This window comes from Mustela erminea, chromosome 9, assembly GCF_009829155.1.
Source record: "Mustela erminea isolate mMusErm1 chromosome 9, mMusErm1.Pri, whole genome shotgun sequence".
Taxonomy (NCBI): domain Eukaryota; kingdom Metazoa; phylum Chordata; class Mammalia; order Carnivora; family Mustelidae; genus Mustela; species Mustela erminea.
In genome coordinates, this window is record NC_045622.1 from 99,233,752 (window position 1) to 99,247,814 (window position 14,063).

Genomic DNA, 14,063 nt, shown 5'->3' on the forward strand with positions numbered 1-14,063 from the left:
ACAAATTTATACTAACATCATTTTTTTTCTTTGCATTCAATGTATGTCTAACATGAGCTGTTCAACTATCCCATTGTGGAAGAATATAAAATCCACAGGTAAAGCCAACAAACTGATGGAAGCACTGATAACTATCTTATACAGCAACTTGTTCCTTTCCATTTTGGGGGGCACTCTTCTTCAGACTTAATCATATCAGAATCATAAGCCTCTATGTTTTAATTCCCTAAAGGAACTTTATTTATTTTGCCCTTGAAACAGGACAGACAGATACAGTATGATTGGTTCCAATACCAGCTGAAGAAAGAGGATCAGGGAGAATGAATTGCTCCATACTAACAAGAGAAAGGTAACAAGACATAGGAGCTTGGACACTCACCTTCATGATCATTAGACTAGAAATCTGTCCATTACATCATACTGTTCCTTTAGTGGCACCATTAAAATAATTCATTGACTTTAAGACTTTTAGGCAAATTATGTCCGCTGTGGCAGACATTTGGTTACAGGTAAAAGGTGATGGCTCAACATAGTCACTCTCTGCTCCAAGGTCTATTGCTTCTAGGTGGCTATGCTGCCTAACTGCATGGTTAAACATGCAGCACATTCTTTAATTGCCTTGGGTTCTTCAATATATCAATAGAAGATAACTAGCTCTCCACAGTGATTCTAGCATTTTAAACAGCAACCTCAAAATGTGTCTTTAAAATGATTAGAAAAAAGGGAAAGCTTGTATATAATAATAAACTGCTATAACAGACTGGGGAACTTATATTCAGATTCCAGATTGTGTCCCAGTTCCTTTTTCCCTGCCTCTCCATGTTCTGACTCTTCACCAAACCTGTCAAAAGAGGACTCACTGAAATTATTATCAACTAGTAATCAACCAATCTCTGCTATGATTCAGAGCCTTGATTTTGTCCTTATTTCAAGAATATACCTGTAGTTCTCCTGGATATATGGAACATTTTGTGTGATTGGGATATTAAAGATTTTATTTTATTTATTTGACAGATAGAGATCACAAGTAGGCAGAGAGGCAGCCAGAGAGAGAGAGAGGAGGAAGCAGGCTCCCCGCTGAGCAGAGAGCCCGATGCGGGACTCGATCCCAGGACCCTGAGATCATGACCTGAGCCGAAGGCAGCGGCTTAACCCACTGAGCCACCCAGGCGCCCAGATTGGGATATTATATATAATTTCCCAAATGTCCATTAACTGATGAATAGATAAAGAAGATGTGGCTTGTATGTACAGTGGAATATTAGTCATTAGAAATAATGAAATCTTGCCATTTGTAACAATGTGGATGAAGCTAGAGTGTATTATGGCAAGTGAAATAAGTCAGCCAGAAAAAGACAAATGCCATATGATCTCACTCCTTTGTGGAATTTAAGAAACAAAACAGATGAACATAGGGGAAGGGAAAAAAGAGAGAGAGGGAAGCAAGCCATAAGAGACTTTTTCCTACTGAGAACAAAATGAGGGCTGATGGAGGGAATTTGGAGGGAGATGATCTAGATGGATGGGTAATTGGTATTAAGGAGCACACTGGTGATGAGCACTGAATGTTGTATGATAAGTAATGAATCACTAGATTCTGTACCTGAAACCAATTTTATCATATATGCCAATCAACTAGAATTGGTGGGTATTATGGAGGCCATGTATTGCATGGAGCACTGAGTGTGGTGCATAAACAATGAATTATGGAACACTGAAAAGAAATTTTAAAAAATGAAATAGAAAAGAAATATGACAACCACATGCAACAAACACAAATAAATTATATGTACCATAGAGAAGGGATGGGACTTTTTTAAAGTCATGTAGGTAGTTAATGGCAAAGGTGGAGTAAGACCCATATCTTCTAAGATGGTGGAAAACAGCCGCAAGTCCATTGTTCAGTAGGTAATGTGGCATCAATGTTAAGAGGATGGAAATAGCATCTGATACAGGTTCATATCTTCGGTTGCTACTTAATACCTTAATGATTTCATGTAATTAACTGAAGCAATCTATTTTTCTGTTTCCCCATATGTAAAATGAGTATCAGAACAGTAACCATTCGGTTGCTGTAAATTAAATGCATGTAAAATGTTTATAATAGTTTCCAACATAAAATATGCTTTTATTAAATATAATTTAAAATATAATGATGCCTTCAATCTGAAAGGATTTTTTTTTTTAAGATTTTATTTATTTGACAGAGAGATACATAGCTGGAGAGGGAACACAAGCAGAGGAAGTGAGAGGGAGAGGCAGGCTTCCCACTGAGTGGGGAGGCTGATATGGGACTTGATCCCAGGACACTGTAAACATGACCTGAGCTGAAGGCAGTTGCTAAAAGACTAAGCCATGGAGGCACCCCTGATTTGAAAGGATTTTAAAGATTGTAACAAAGTCTCTATAACCTACATCTTTTTTTTTTCCAATTTGTAAATATTACAAAACACGAAAAGGGCTATTAAAGATGTCATATGTTCTGTATTATTTCAGATAACTTAATTTTCTGTTGTGTCTCTGGAATATCCTCAACCTCATGGAAAATCAGAACAATGTCACGGAATTTGTCTTCATGGGTCCATGGGGAAATAAGCAAATGGAGCTACTGTTCTTTTTCTTCTTCCTGCTTTGTTATTTGGTAATCTTAATGGGAAATTTTCTCATCTTACTCACGATCACCTGCAGCCATCTAATCGAACAACCAATGTACTATTTTCTCTGTCACCTTTCCCTCATGGATCTTGGCTACACCTCCACGGTGGTCCCCAGGCTAATCAGGGACTTCATCGCAGAAAGAAAGATCATATCCTATAACGACTGTATGACCCAGCTATTCACTGTCCACTTGCTGGGGGGCGTGGAGATCTTCATCTTGGTGTCCATGGCTTTGGACCGCTACGTTGCCATTGCCAAGCCCCTGCACTACATGGTCATCATGAACCGGCGGAGATGTAACACGTTGGTCTTCATGGCCTGGGGTGTGGGGTTTTGGCACTCTGGCGCTCTATTGCTCACGGTACTCAATTTACCTTTCTGTGGTCCTAATCAGATCGATCACTACATATGTGATGTGAAGCCTCTTTTAAAACTGGCGTGCCAAGATATTCATATTGTTAGTATCTTAGTGATTGCTAACTCAGGAATGGTGGTGGTTGCTGTCTTTCTCGTCCTGGTGGCTTCTTACATTCTCATATTATATAATCTTAGGACACACTCCTCTGTAGGGAGACGCAAAGCTCTTTCAACCTGCAGCTCTCATGTAATGGTTGTCATCTTATTCTTTGTGCCTTGTATCTATATTTATATTCTACCTGCCGGGAGTGAGAACAAGGATAAGGAACTCTCTGTGTTTTACACTGTTATTGCCCCCATGCTGAATCCTCTCATATATACCCTAAGAAACACGGAGATGAAAATCGCCATGGGGAAGGTGTGGTCTAAAATGGCACATTCAAAATTCCAGTAGGGGCATCAGGGTGATTCACTTGGCTCAGGCCATGATCTCAGGGTCATGGAATCAAGTCCTGCATAGGACTCTCTACTCAGTAGGGAGCCTGATTCTCCCTCTGCCACTCCCCCTGCTTGTGCTTGCTCTGTCAAATAAATAAATAAAATCTTTAAAAAAAATTTCGTGTAAAGATGGTATTTATTTTACTTCTGACACTGTGTTCCCAGAGCATTTATTATTTGAGATGTTGTAGAAAATATATAGCTTTCTTTGGGGAGCTGGACTAAATGATCTCTAACATTTTAAGAATCAAGAGAGTTCATTTATTCTCCTACCCACTTAATGTCACAAAACAAACTGAGGGTTGCTGGGGGGAGGGGCTTTGGGAGAAGGGGGTGGGATTATGGACATTGGGGAGGGTATGTGCTTTGGTGAGTGCTGTGAAGTGTGTAAACCTGGTGATTCACAGACCTGTACCCCTGGGGATAAAAATATATGTTTATAAAAAATAAAAAATTAATTAAAAAAAAATAAAAATAAACAATATTGAAAAAAAAAAAAAAAGAGAGTTCAGGTTGCAATCTGCATGCTAAAGTTTCCCACTAGTGGCAGATGTGGTTGAATGGGTTTGAGGAATGCTAGAAATGTCTTTCTAAAACACATGCCTAATCATAGCACAGCCCTCTCCAAAAAATATAGATGGAACCCTATTTTCCTTGAATAAAACCCAAATTTCTCTCTTGCTTATCAAAATTGGTCCTGGCCAAATTTGTTAATCTCAGAAGGCATTACATTGGTGGTAATTATGGTGTTACAATGACAGGTTGGGGGGCCAGGGAGAGCTGGGTGGTGGCTGACTCGGGTACATTTTCTACTTTGTATCTTGGCAATTTGCTTTAATTATATATGCATACTCATTTTTCAAATGACTATGAAATGCATAATATTGTTCTTTGTAAAGTTGTAGCAGTACTTTGGCTAAAACATGTGAAGATTTGGGGAGGATATATGGCTACTGGAAACACATTATATATCTTACCTCTTTCTTTACCTTTCTTCATTTTCTTCCCCCTTTGCTACAATGCTTTCAACTAACGACACCGAACTCCACATTCTTCAAACATACTCTAAAGTCTATCAGCTCTATGACTGTTTCTTCTACCTTTCCTACTTATAATGCTGCCCCCACTATGTGTTAGTGTTCATGTCTTAAATGTTAGTCATACTCCTGATATTTTCTTTTTCCAAAAGTTTTTGATAATTCATGGATAGACTAGAAGTATTTCTGATTTTTCTCTGTTTTACTGTTGTTATGAAACTGTACATTTACTACTTTTAAATTAATCCTCTGCCCCATATTAGCATTTTTTCTCCTGTTTTCCTGGTTTGAGTCAACTCAGTCAAAGATGCACTATATCTTTATTTTTCTTTTATCCATTTTCCAGCAATAACCCACACAGATTAAGAAATAAACAATAAATGAATTAAATTCAAATAATCTATCTTCTCTTTTTATTGACTTTATAGTTTGTTCTCACATATCCAGAACTTCACCATACACTAACAATTACCATGAATTATTTATAAAATATGAAATGTCAGAAAGGTTAAAAATTCAACATACATTTCATGTAACTATCATGGAACAAATGAAAAGTGGCAGACTCTCAGCCACTTATTGGGTTTTTTACTTATTTTCTGCATTTGGAGGTGCTACTATTTTAATTTTCAGTTATCCCTTGTCTTTTGAACCACATAATCCAGTCAGCTCTGTGTTTTGGTTCCCATTTGGGAAGACGTTTCTCTCTGCCAAAGCACTTGCCTTTTCTCAGCAGAATGATTGTATTGTCTCCACACACAGTTTTCTCAATTGAATTACTTCTGCCCCACAGCCAAGAAGAAGTCTAGGTAAAACCATAAATGAGGTAGTGCTTGTCTTTAATGTCAGGAAAGTTTCTTTAGTATTTCTGATCTTAAAAGTTTTCACAAATCTAATTACTTTTTTCCCCCCTATGGTCGATGAAAACCTATGGAATATGAAGGGAAAACATTCTGCCTATTTCATAGGAAATTAAGTCTGTCTAGTATAGTTTGGTTTGACCTGGTTTAAACTATTAATTTTCAAAAATAATTGGGATTATTTTAAGAAGTATATTATTATAATACTTGTTTCTTGTGTGATTATTTTTATCTCTGTGTGTGTGTGGTATGTGGGGTTTTGAGGGCCTTCAGGATGGGTCAAAGGAAATACTCAACCCATCAGAAAGAATGCTACACAACAGAACCAAAATCTTTTCTGATTTGTTTTCTTTTCTCAAGAATCTGTAATATTTTATTGAAAAAAAACATAAAAATATTATATGGTAGGCCCACCAAAAATATATTGTACCTGATTAGTTATCCACCTGTAAGTTGTTCTCTCTAGAATTCACTTTCCAGCCTGCAAAACAATACCTAATATCTTCAAAAATATCTGAAATCTCAGTTTTGGAAGTAAGCTCATACAACCCATAAAACAAATGGTTTTAGAAGGGAATTAGAAAAGAAGAAAAATATACCAAAATCAATTCTCAGAAGAGTGAGTTAATATGAACTGAGACAAATGCAGGGATTGAGGTGATACATGAGGTACTTGTACACATCTCTAAGGAGTATGCTTATATGTTTATGTGTGTTATTGGTAGACTTATGACCAACTATGTCCTGTGTATTGACACAAGGTCTGAGTGAAGCTTGGTCAAAAGCATGCGTTATGTTGAAATGGACAAACAGTAAAACACTGAGTTCTGATATCCATCATTCTGAAGTACTAGACTATCTTATTTACTCAGAGTTACTACACTGTCCAAGCTGGAGGCAAGTAGTAAACATATAAAAACCAGCTCCTTTCACTCATAGAAGGCACACAGTTCTTTTCCTTATTCTTATTTAGTAACTCTTTGGGTAAATCTTTTTAACTTCTAGTGGACTGCGTTTTTATTGGAACCAGAGAACTAACATTACTTAACATACAGGATGCACTATTAGGAGATGCAATGATACAATAAACTTAAAACACAAAATAATCTCTGGATAAATTGTTTATTATTATTATTATTATTTTATATCTGATAAGATTCTGTAAAATTTGATCTCCTTAAGTTTAACATGTATAAAGGATTTTTTTTTAAAGATTTTATTTATTTAGTTAACAGAGAGATCACAGGTAGGCAGAGAGAGAGGGGTAAGCAGGCTCCCAGCTGAGCAGAGATTCCTACATGGGGCTTGATTCCAGGACCTTGAGATCATGACCTGAGCCAAAGCGAGAGGTCCAACCCACTGAGCCACCAGCACCCCAAAGAAATTTTTTATATATGGATTTGTATATGATGGAAAAATTATTCCCTGAATATCAATGTGTACATTTCTGGTGAACCAAATAACCTGTACAATTGAACTTACTTAGGGCCAGGACAAATGGTAAACAGAATTGCTGGGCATTGAGTACTGATTTCTCCTCATAGTTTCTTATATTCTCACTTAATGATATAACATTTTTACTTAGCATGTGTATGAAAAATGGATTGTTTATTCTTTTATCTTTCCTTTACTTCTGTCCTCCATTCCTCAGTCATCTATTTCATCACTGTTAGTCCCTAGCAATAAATAACTCCACTTGATAGTGGGTCACTATTTTATTGATCTATCTAATCTATCCATAAAGGTTACTCTAGATAATGATGTGCATTGAAGTGTATTGCATGTGTTTGTTTCTTTTTGTCTTTTCCCATTTCAGAGCATTTTCTGAGGCTAATATAAAAGGAATTTCCAAAATGAAGCAAGCAAGCCTATTTCAGAGAGTTTTTTTTTTTGTTTTTTTGTTTTTCTTTATAGGATCAGGAGTTCATAAGTGAGGAAGAATTTATGCATGGCCCCATTAGAGAACCCATGAAGATTTCTGAAACTTTCAGAGAGCTGCCAGCTCCAGCCTGGACTTCACTATCTCCTTGCCTTGACACCTGAATCATTGCTTCCTTTACTTCTAGAGGAGCTTTAAACTCTCATTTGCATATTACCCCAACCAATCCAAGTAACCCTAATTCCAATCTATGTTTTACATAGAGGACCTGAATGACAATTAGACTCCTAGCCTTTCACCTGTATAACTCTGTTTCTCTTTAATTTCTTGGAAACAAAATTTAGGTTTCTACCTGGATCTGTATCTCTCAAATAGGTATTTTAATTGCCCAAATAAATGTATGTTTTTGTTTTCAGTGAAGTCGTTCTTAACCAGCACTACCCTAATGCTATTCCACACTGTATTATTTCAATTCAGAAAGCAAGATGAATGCAAGTCAGGCAGAGTTTCTGAATTGCTCTTTCTGACTAGAACATTATGAAGCCTTCTGAGAAAGTGCTTGACACAAGCCAACACAAAGAAAAACAGTAAAGTTATATCCAGAAATTGCCCACAGGTACCCGAGTCAATACCATGGAGAGCAACACAGAGGATTTTGGTGAAGATCTGTTCAGAAATGCCTCCAGGAATATAATTTCTTAGAGTTTCAAAGACCTATTAATGCTTGTATTGTCATATGTTATATTCTGCTCTTCTGAATCAACTTTTCTCCAGCAATTGGTATAAAATAAGTGACTCCTAGGACTTAAAATGTGTATTTGTTTTTGCAAGAATTTCAAAATACTAAATTTTTTCCTTCATTCTTTCCTTTCTTCCTTTTTTTTTTTCCTTTCTCTTTCTTTCTTTCTCTCTTAAAATCCACTTCTTATATCCCTGATGGTTCGATGGATATTTAAGTTCTACTCCCCTTGCAAATATATTAAATGTTCTAAGACATGTTGAGAGTCTCAAAATAATTTTGGAGAATTAACCTAAATATGCTTGAATAATTGCTTTGTAAATCTCTGCATTTTATTTTATCTTTAGATACTGGAGAAGAATCATCAGAGTGAGTACCTCAGGAGGGAGCCCTCCTAATTTTACCTAAAGCAATCTTACAGCCACTGAAATCTAATGATCAGTGAATTAACCATTGCACTTTCATTGGAGAATGTTCCACCAACTGTGCTTTGGGGTGGTTATATGCTATTAAATTTATTAAACTTAATTTCATCCTTAAACCATATTTTCTCTAGCAGCATAAGATAATTTGATTACTGCAAAATAATTTCACTAACTATCATCTTAATGTGCATTATTCATGAGCGGAATTCCACTTGAGAACAAAATTAGTTGAGTCAGACAAATGTTTTTTTTAGATTGATTTTTATTTCTTTTTACTAACAGACTGCTCCAAAATTAAATTTATCATGGTCAACCCCATTAATATATGTTGTGACATTTTGTGGGGTTTTTTGTTTGTTTGTTTGTTTGTTTCCTCATTGGGTTGGTTATAGATGTGTACATGGCAATCTCAGAGACTGCTTACTTGAAAAAGTAAAAGGAAGCTAATATGTGGCTTTGAACTATGTACAACACTAGGGCATTTCACATTATTTTTTATATTCTTCAATATAGTCTGAATTATGTAATAATTTATGGATTCTATAAATGTGGACAATGAAGCTTTAAGCTGTTAGCAATAATCTCAACATTCATAAATGGTCTGGAAAGGGAGACAGTTAATTTTGTTTACTGAGCTCTTATTAAAAATTATTGGTGTATAGGAGAGGAAGATATTAAACAAAGTTAATGAGAAAAATGGGTATTGTCCTTACTTATGCTGGATTATTTACTTCTCATAGAACACTGGTCAGATTATTCAGATTTTAACCTTTATACATCTATTCTAAATAGTCATAATTAAAGGGGAATAAAACATATATAAGGACATATTTTCCTTAATGTCAAACCTCTGACCACTGGAAGTATTTAGGTGAATTGTTTTCCTTTTATATTTAGATTGTTGCTGCTACCAAAAACAACTTGAAACAAAACAGTTCACCATTCAGTTATTACACTTCTCCATGTTTCTATATCTTTCGTGGTCCATGATTCCAACTAGAAAATGCATAAATTTCTTCCTTTCATCACTTACGATATCAGTTACTTGACAAACTGAGAAAATATGGCCAAGGATATAATACATGTTTCAATCACAATAAATCTATCATGGACTGCATTCACATATCCCTTTTACTTCAGCTAACAGCAGTAATTATAATAGCATTTCCCACTCAGATATCAGGATGAGAGTTTAAGAACTGTTATGGGTGAAACATTGGTGATAATCTAGAAAATGAATCAGAATCCTACCAGAAGGAAGGCACATTGCTATAACTGATGAAAAATTATTTCAAAATGATTTGGAATCAAGAATGCTGGACCACATATTTATATTAACTGCAAAATATATCCCTCAAGATATTCATAAACGTAGATTAGGTGATCAGTAATCGTTACCTTGTACACTTTTTTTTTTTTTTTAAATAATTGGGATGAGAATTCAAAATGTATCTTCTCACTGCTGGTCTGCAGGACACCCCATCATCTTGCACTGCTCACAAGCATCTACTGAAGCTCTCTGGATTGAGTGGGAATGAAGATATCTGCCCTCCACATGATATTACATATTAATGCTAAATTACCTAGATTATCTTGATCTGCATCTCTTTTATTGGAAACCTGGGGTTTGGATATTTAAGTGACGTCCACTTAAGTTGTTTATCTACCAATTTATTTTGAGTCAATTTGTTTTAGGCAAACACATCTCTCTGTAAATGGTATGCCATCTCCTAAATTAGGAATCAGCACTGGCTGTAATAAGGTAAGGAGAAAATTGATCCAAGAATCATAAAATTATTAACATCTATTTAAGTACCATTCACTATTGAACACAGTGGACTGATAATTGTGTTTGCTTTATTAAAAACAAGAGAGAGGTTAAGAAGCCTGATAGAGGTACCAAAGTCATAGTAGAAACAGACTCTTTTTCTTCTTGATGAAATTAAAGTTGAATGATAAATTAAAACAGAATGAGTTTCTTATAGTATACATTATTCAAAAATGCTACACCAGTTACCTAAAATGATCTTAAAATCATAAGGTTTGAGTTTTTGGTGGATTTGATGACTTCTAAATACCTTTGATATAGCAGCATTCCGTGTTTTAAAATATTCACCCAGGGTGGCCAGAAATGGTAGTTATATCAGATTAGATAAGGAGAAAAGCTGTGCTGTAGTGTCTGCATCTCATTGAGTGACATTTAATTCCTCAGTGTTGGTTAAAAGAGCTCCCAGAGTATATTCTGTCTATCCAACCCTCTTTCTCTGTATATAAATAAAGTCTCAAGATTCTGCGAAAGATGCAAATTTGTGAATCTTTGATCCATTCACTGATGTAAAATCTAGTTGCTGAGTGTTGAAACAACTCTCTCTTTGAGCTACTTTATCATATTCTTTGTTGAATTTTATTCCATAGATCACGTATAAAATACTGAAGTTCCTAGGAAAAGTCATAAAATATAAACAGTGTAAATATAATTCTTTACATATTTCATTTTGCACTTGCAATCACAAATTTAGATTAATTTAAAGCAATTTTTATTTAGCTTGTAAAATGTAAATAGGAGAAATGAAAAAATTGGCTCTTTATTTTTCTACAATTGAATCGTTTTTAATGTGCCTGATAGTATTTTAGTATTTTCTTATTTTTATTTTTTTCAAGATTTTCTTTATTTATTTGACAGAGTGAGATCATAAGTATGCAGAAAGGCAGGCAGAGAGAGACCGGAGGAAGCAGGCTCCACGCCAAGCAGAGAGCCCAATGCAGGACTCGATCCCAGGACCCTGAGATCATGACTTGAACCAAAGGCACAGGCTTAACCCACTGAGCCACCCAGGTGCCCCAGTATTTTAGTTCAAAATATGCAATTGATACTGTTTGTCCAAAGGGCAAGGAAGATAATCTTTATTTATTTATTTATTTATTTAGAGAGGGAGAGATAGAGATAGAGAGATGTGGGGGCAGAGGCAGAGGAAGATGGAGAGAATCTTAAGCAGCTCCACACCCAACACAAAGCCTAATACAGGGCTCTGTCTCACGACCCTGAGATCATGACCTGAGAAAACATCAAGAGTTGGACACTTAACCAACTGAGGCACCCTGGCACTCCAAAAACTGATATATTTTTAATAAATTTTCATTCCTGAGGATACATTCCCAAATAAAACAGAATTTGTCCAGATCATCCTGAAAGAAAAAGAGTTTCACCTATGCATAAACATGTACATTTTAAAATGTGCAAAATTTTTAACTATGTAAATTTAAGTCCTTTGTTATCTAATTAATAAAACTAATAATAATAAGCTTATTGCTTTAACATAAATCTAACATTTGATTATTCCATCATCTTGGATGGTAATGCTGAAAATTACATCATTTTCCAGTTATAGAATAATTTACAATAGATTTCTAAAATAAGAGAAATTTAAAAAAAGCATAAATCTAGGTATCAGGAATAAATAATATGTACTCAATGATATGAATTTGCTTTTTGGTAAAGTTTATAGTATTGTTGCCATGCTGCTAATTTTTTTATGCAGATTCCCATTTTTTTTTTTTCTTTTCAGATATTTAACCCATCTGTTTACAATCTATGCCAGTCTGAAATACATGGAGAGCCAGAGGAATGTCTCAGAATTCATTCTCTTGGGACTTTCGTATGACCAGAAAATGCAAATAATTTGCTTGGTGCTCTTCTTATTCTGTTATGTTGTCCTGTTGGCAGGAAACCTTCTGATCCTTGTCTCCATTAGATGCAGTCCTCTTTTGCACCAACCCATGTACTACTTCCTCAGCCACTTATCCTCTATGGACATCTGCTATACCTCTAGCATTACACCTAAATTTATTGCTGACCTGCTAGTGGAAAGAAAAACCATCTCCTATGGTAGTTGCATGTTACATGTCTTGACAATGCACTTCTTTGGAATGACTGAAGTATTAATCCTTACAGTCATGGCCTTTGATCGCTACGCTGCCATCTGCAAACCTCTCCACTACTTGCTTATCATGAACAGGACAAGGTGCCATCTCCTAGTCTTGGCTGCGTGGGCTGGTGGGGCTGTCCACTCCTTTCCTCAATTTCTTATGGTAATCAGGTTGCCCTTCTGTGGTCCTAATGAGATTGATCCCTACTTTTGTGATATTTTTCCTTTGCTAAAGGTGGCCTGTACTGATACCTACATCACTGGTGTCCTTATGGTTGTCAATTCAGGACTGGTTACCTTAGTGACATTTGCGGTTTTGTTTTTTTCTTATATTATTATATTATTCAGTTTAAGGCATCACTCAGCTGAAGGAAGATGCAAAGCCCTCTCTACCTGTGGGTCTCATATCACTGTGATAGCTTTATTTTTGGGTCTTCAGTCTTTGCCTACCTTCGACCTCCAACCACTTTCTCTGAAGATAAAATATTTGCTCTGTTTTACACCATCATTGCTCCTATGTTCAATCCTTTAATCTATATGCTGAGAAATACAGAGATGAAACAGGCCCGAGAAGATTTGGTGTCAAACAACAGGGCTCAACATCTTTTTAACAAAACAAGGAGCCAGCTAGACCTACATAGGATAGGGAAGAAACCATTTCAAAGTGTACTTACTTGTTCAGCTGGTATCATGATCCTGAGTGACAAAAATCGGAACTTAAGAGTTTAATAATAACTAGAAAGAAATATTAATTTAATCATTCAAAAATAACTTTAAAACATAGTTCATTTTATAGACGTTGAGAGGGTAAGGACAAGCTTACAGGCACAATATCGGTTATATGCACAGTTAAGACAATGTTATATAATCTGTGAATTGTGATGGAAAAAGAAAATTTTAATAATTCTGTATTAATAATTCAGGTATGTTGGCTAGACCACATGAGGAAATATTCTCTATAGCAAAGGAGTTGTTAAAGTCCATGATTTTAGGGGCACCAGGGTGCCTCAGTGGGCTCCTCCTGCGAGTCTGCTCCCTGAGGCGGCGGGGCCACTGGCAGCTCTCATAGCTCTTACAGCTCTGACAAGAGCCCTGACAGCTCTGACAGCTCTTACAAGAGCTCTGAGGGCTCTGACGGGTCTTACAAGAGCTCTGACAGCTCTGATGGCTCTTACAGCTCTTACAAGAGCTCTGATGGCTCTGACGGCTCTGACGACTCTCCTACTCCTCCCCAGCTTCAGCCTTGCAGACTAACCTTTATAGGGGTGGTTGAACCCCGCCCCCACACAGGTAGCCAATGGGATTTAAACTCACCTCAGTAAATATAGGTATGCCCTTCTGATTGGATGTCTTCACCTGGCCTGACTGGCCTTTGTATCTAGGCTTTGCAAGTAAGTTCCTCTGGGAGGGGCAGGGTCAATCTAAGTTCACTGCATAGGGTCAATCTAAGTTCACTGCAACAAAATGGCTCTCTCTGGCCAACCAGTCCCTTACAGTGTATTACTATTTTTGGCATAGAATGCAGTGATTCATTGGTTGCTTATAACACCTACTGCTCATTATATCAAGTGCCTTCCTTAATACCCATCATCCAATTATCCCATCTTTCCACCTACTTCTCCTCCACCAACCCTCAGTTTTTTCTTATGGTTTAAGATTTGTCTCCCTTTCTGTTTTTATCCTA

At 36.3% G+C, this 14,063-nt stretch overlaps 1 protein-coding gene, 1 long non-coding RNA gene and 1 pseudogene across 2 annotated transcripts; all 3 read left to right on the forward strand.

The window, feature by feature from the left end:
- The first annotated feature begins 287 nt into the window (after positions 1-287).
- LOC116600078 lies at positions 288-10,034 on the forward strand. The gene is made up of 3 exons (XR_004289493.1): positions 288-349; positions 8,376-8,397; positions 9,927-10,034. It is a non-coding gene; the product is annotated as an uncharacterized LOC116600078 (long non-coding RNA).
- Positions 2,540-3,469, forward strand: LOC116600077 (olfactory receptor 4P4-like). Its single transcript, XM_032360078.1, has one exon. The coding sequence runs from the start codon at positions 2,540-2,542 to the stop codon at positions 3,467-3,469; it is 930 nt and encodes a 309-aa protein (XP_032215969.1).
- A 134-nt stretch (positions 10,035-10,168) lies between the features above and the next one.
- LOC116599893 lies at positions 10,169-13,010 on the forward strand (annotated as a pseudogene).
- Positions 13,011-14,063: the final 1,053 nt, after the last annotated feature.

Coding starts and splice junctions, on each gene's coding strand:
- LOC116600077 (XM_032360078.1), top strand. CDS start 2,540: ATGGAAAATCAGAACAATGTCACGGAATTTGTCTTCATGGGTCCATGG.